The sequence below is a fragment of the Gossypium hirsutum genome, chromosome A04 (genome assembly GCF_007990345.1).
Source record: "Gossypium hirsutum isolate 1008001.06 chromosome A04, Gossypium_hirsutum_v2.1, whole genome shotgun sequence".
Classification (NCBI taxonomy): Eukaryota; Viridiplantae; Streptophyta; class Magnoliopsida; order Malvales; family Malvaceae; genus Gossypium; species Gossypium hirsutum.
Window position 1 is genome coordinate 12,828,043 of NC_053427.1, and position 4,425 is coordinate 12,832,467.

General features: G+C 34.2%; 1 protein-coding gene across 1 annotated transcript; it reads left to right on the top strand.

Moving 5' to 3' along the window:
* The first annotated feature begins 980 nt into the window (after positions 1 to 980).
* On the top strand, positions 981 to 2,195 carry LOC107949320 (major pollen allergen Ole e 10). The gene is made up of 4 exons (XM_016884032.2): positions 981 to 1,137; positions 1,496 to 1,524; positions 1,633 to 1,867; positions 2,031 to 2,195. The coding sequence occupies exons 1-4, from the start codon at positions 1,089 to 1,091 to the stop codon at positions 2,054 to 2,056; spliced, it is 339 nt and encodes a 112-aa protein (XP_016739521.1). The 5' UTR covers positions 981 to 1,088; the 3' UTR covers positions 2,057 to 2,195.
* Positions 2,196 to 4,425: the final 2,230 nt, after the last annotated feature.

A 4,425-nucleotide genomic window follows, 5' to 3' on the forward strand; every position in this document is an offset into this window, starting at 1 on the left:
ACAAATATCACATAGATGATGTATAAAAAATTTATAGGAATAAAATAACATTTAATCTTATATTTGATAATTTTTTAAATTTGATCGTTAAATATTTTTTATTCACATTAGTGCTTGAAATTGGTTATTTTCCTAATATTGGCCCATATTATGATGTGGTACAGAAATTATAACACCGATAGGGAAAATTTTCAAGTTCATAAACTTATCTATGTGGATAGAAAAAAAAAAACTCAAGGACTAAATTGATAGAAAAAAATCTAACCACCCAAACGCCAAAACCAAAGCTAAAAAATGGTGGTAGATCCGGGATGTAGTTGCTAAATTCAAGGCCTTAAGTTTCTCCCATTTTTTTTTAGCTTTCGGTGTATTGAAAACCCTAACAATTCCTCAAAATCTTAAAATGTTGCATTCATTTTCCACTAAAATATTCTAAGACGCTTTACCTTGAAAAGAGACACCAAACTGGAAAATTTTTAAAAAAATTACATTTACATCTCACCGATTAATTTAATAAACATCATTATAAATAATTTTTCGAAATAGATCAATTGGATGATAAATTGGTTGAGGCATCAATTCGGAATAAAGGGTAAAACTGATTGAATCAGTAGTAGAATTGGCTCTTTTTTTTTTCTTATTTTTCATTTTTTAAATAATTTATTTAATTAAATTAAAAAAATTAATTAAACTAATTAAATTAAAAATTAATGATCTAACTAGTTTAATCATCAATCTAATTCTAAAAATATCCCTATTAATTTTTTTTTTAAAAGTGGTTCACCAAATTGTTATCACTCCTAATCAAAACTGACAAAACTTCAAAATATTTAATCACCAACATATATAACACAAAAAATATAAAAACATTGACTGAATTTTAATTCCATTAATATAGTATTATTAGATTCTTATTTATAAATACGTGGAATAATGAGATATGGTAACGGGACCCTAGCAAACGGCTGTACGTAATGTAAGCTCTACGTTAAACTCACTTTTGTTTCTCTTTTAAAATTTGCACTCTACCTTATAAACCTTCAGTGTTTCTCTGCTCTTTGCTTTGCTTTGCTCCCTTGAGTTTCAGAATGGGTAAACATCTCTCTTTCTTTCTACTGCTATTCTCCTTCATTTCAGGTATTTTACTTACCTTTCAATATTTCATTACAATATTACTACTAACCAAGTTTTCTACTTTGATTGTTGCTTATGTTGTTGGTTTACTGTTATGTTCATCAGTGTAGTTAATTAACATGAGATGTTAAGACCTTTTTGGCAACATTATGTGGTCTGATTTTACTAATTTTAAGACATTTTGGGGTTTTTCTTCAAAATATTTGAGTTTTTTTTTTATGATTTATAATTTGGACCTTTTTAACCTAAATTTAGGGAATAGGGATTGAGTTGGTTTGGCTTTTTATTTGGTTAAATATATTATGAATTTGAAGTTATTTTTATGATTGTAACTACATTTCCTCTAATAACACTTTTCCAGGAGGAACCTTGATGAAGATAAATGGACAGGTAATTAAATTACATCAAGTTCTTAATCAAACCCTAAAAAACTCTGAGATTAGCAAATTTATTCACTTATTTTATAAGACAGTCCTCAAATGGATTTTTTTTTGGCAGAAAACATGGTGCATAGCTAAGCCATCGTCAGACCAGGCAACTCTTTTGACAAACATAAACTATGCATGTTCTAAAGTGGATTGCCAAATCATACAAAAAGGCTGTCCATGTTTCAATCCAGATAATCTCATCAACCATGCTTCCATTGCCATGAATCTTTACTACCAATCCATGGGTAGAAACGTTTGGAACTGCGATTTCAAAGGATCTGGTCTCATTGTCATCAGTGATCCAAGTAAGTCAGTTTCTATAGTTGTTAGGTCCAGTGATATGTAGTTTAATTTGTTTCACATAAAAAGGTAAATATAGAAAATGATAACTTTATCGAACTATTCATCCCATACAAGGGATATGATGTAAATGTGGTAAAAGCTTAAGCTGTTTTGGTGTTGGTGCAGGTTATGGCAACTGCCTTTATGCGTAGCAAGCGGCCATTGATGCAAGCAATTACTCTTTATGTTTTTCCCTTTGGAAATTATTAGTAACTTTTGAGGTTTTATGTATTAAATAATAATAAAATGGTGGATTATTAGTTTATGATATTAAATGGGTGAAGATTTGAGAAAAGAGATTCGCATCGCATGGAAAGCTTTTTATTTCAGAGAATATGCTTTTCGCTTTTAGTCATTACAACCCAAGTTTGGAAAACCTTTTAGTGAAGTTCAAATATTAGTTGGACGGAAAATTAATTAAAATACTATATGAATATATAAAAAAATATCAATATAACGTAAATTATTAACACATCAACCGATTGAGCTTTAACTCAATTGGTACAGGCATTGTTGTTAATACAGGATGATGTGGGCTCGAGTGTGCTGAAGATCATAATCATCCTATTTATGGGTTGGGGAGAGGTGAGTGTTTGATCGCATCAAGTGAAAAATTTTCAAGCTAATCGAGTTGACGAGTTCTGTTTTATCATCCTAACTCAATTTAATATTTTTCGAATCGACTAAAATGAAATTCGAGTCGAATCGAGTGAAATTGTTTGAGTCAAATTAAAAAATTAAAATTTTGTTATAATACAATTATAACATCCCAAATTTCGGGGTTAGAAGTTTTGGAGTTTTGTGGTTAGGGTCATAAAGAAGGTGTACTTTAGTATTTAGTCGCGCAATTCAATATTAAAATGAGTTTGTTGGTCTAGTGCATTGTTGTATGTTAATTTGCTTTAAGGTTTTGGGTTCGAGTTTTTGGGTGTGCATTTTTGGGGATACAATTTATTTTTCCTTGTTTTAAGTTAATATTTTTATTAACTTTAGTTATTATTTATTATTTATTATTTACCTTTTTTTTGTTACACGTTCTCCCTTTCCCCTTTTTTTTTTCTTTTTGCTCTTTTCTTTTTGCGAAAATGGTTTTTGTTTTCGGTATTTGGAGAGCTTCGTTTCCTCGTCGACAAGTTAGAGTCTGAACGTCTTGGATCACGAGACAAGTGTGGGTTCTGAAACATTCCTATCTTATTTGCTAAATTAATTTAGTTAGAATGTGGCAATCTTGGTGGCCTTTGGAAATTGATCGTCTAAGTAGGGTAGTACTGTCGAATGGTATGGAATTCGCTTTGGTTAGTGCGGTTCTAAGTTCCACCGGTTGAGGGTAGATGTAATGACTAGAAATTTCATTTTCCAAGCTGATTTAGGGTGGTTTTGTGGCCATTGGGGTTCCCACACGGGCGTGTGCTAGTTCACACGGCCGTGTGCCTTTGGGAATTAGGGTTTTCGGGCCAAGTTTGGTGCCACACGACTATGTGGTTGACTTGGGAAATTTATTGTTTCTCACACGGGCATGTCCCTCAGGCACACGGGCATGTGAGTTTAGGGATTAAGGTTTGGGTGATTTGATGCCACACGGTCGTGTGGCTAATTTAGGGATTTAGGGATTCTACACAGGCGTGTATATTAGGACACACGGTCGTGTCGAGTGGGCACACGGGCGTGTGAGACCCTCATACAGCTGTGTCGGCCCTGTACTCGAATTTAGTACAAATGGACAAAGAGTTACACGACCTGTTCCCAGGGCCATGTCCTTGGTCCACACGGGCGTGTGCTTCAGTCACACGACCATGTGCCTCTCTTCACACGGGCTTTTGACCTCTCACACGGCCTAGGCATTTCCCATACGGCCAGAGCACACGGGCGTGTGGTCTTAAGACACTTATATTGGTTCGGTGTGCTTTAACCCTTGGCTAAGTTTAAACAAGGGTAATTAAGAATTCTGATCTAGGCTTCGGCTGTGTGACTGTCACGTGAGGTGTTTGAATTTGAATCTGATCTATAGGGGGTGTGTGTGCATAGCTGTTTTGTCTGATATTATGTCTCTATTATGTGAAATTGTATGCATACATACACCTGCATACAATATTTTGGGATGGGTTTTGAAGAGAAAGGAGTCTGATTCTGATATGATCTGGCAGTTCAAACTACAATTTGTTTGTATTATGGATTATCGCATTGCACTGTACAGCTCGTACGTCAGCCTTTTTGCATATATTTATTTGATCTAGTAGTTAAGCTGCAAATTACCGGTATAGCGGTTTACCGCATCGCATTGTACCGTATGTACGTTAGCTAGGCTACGTATCATTATCTGATCTGGCAGTTAAGCTACAAATTATCGGTATAGCGGTTTACTGTATTGCATTGTACCGCATGTACGTTAGCTATGCTACGTATGTATATCTGATTTGGCAGTTCAACTGCATGTTGATAAGCCATCATTGTCAGGCAACCCAGGATGAGTTTATATGGTGTGTAGGGTTAGATGGGCCTACTTGGTCCTAATTGGTGTGTT

Coding starts and splice junctions, on each gene's coding strand:
- LOC107949320 (XM_016884032.2), top strand. CDS start 1,089: ATGGGTAAACATCTCTCTTTCTTTCTACTGCTATTCTCCTTCATTTCA. Junction 1,525..1,632: donor TGATGAAGATAAATGGACAG/GTAATTAAATTA, acceptor TTTTTTTGGCAG/AAAACATGGTGCATAGCTAA. Junction 1,868..2,030: donor CATTGTCATCAGTGATCCAA/GTAAGTCAGTTT, acceptor GTGTTGGTGCAG/GTTATGGCAACTGCCTTTAT.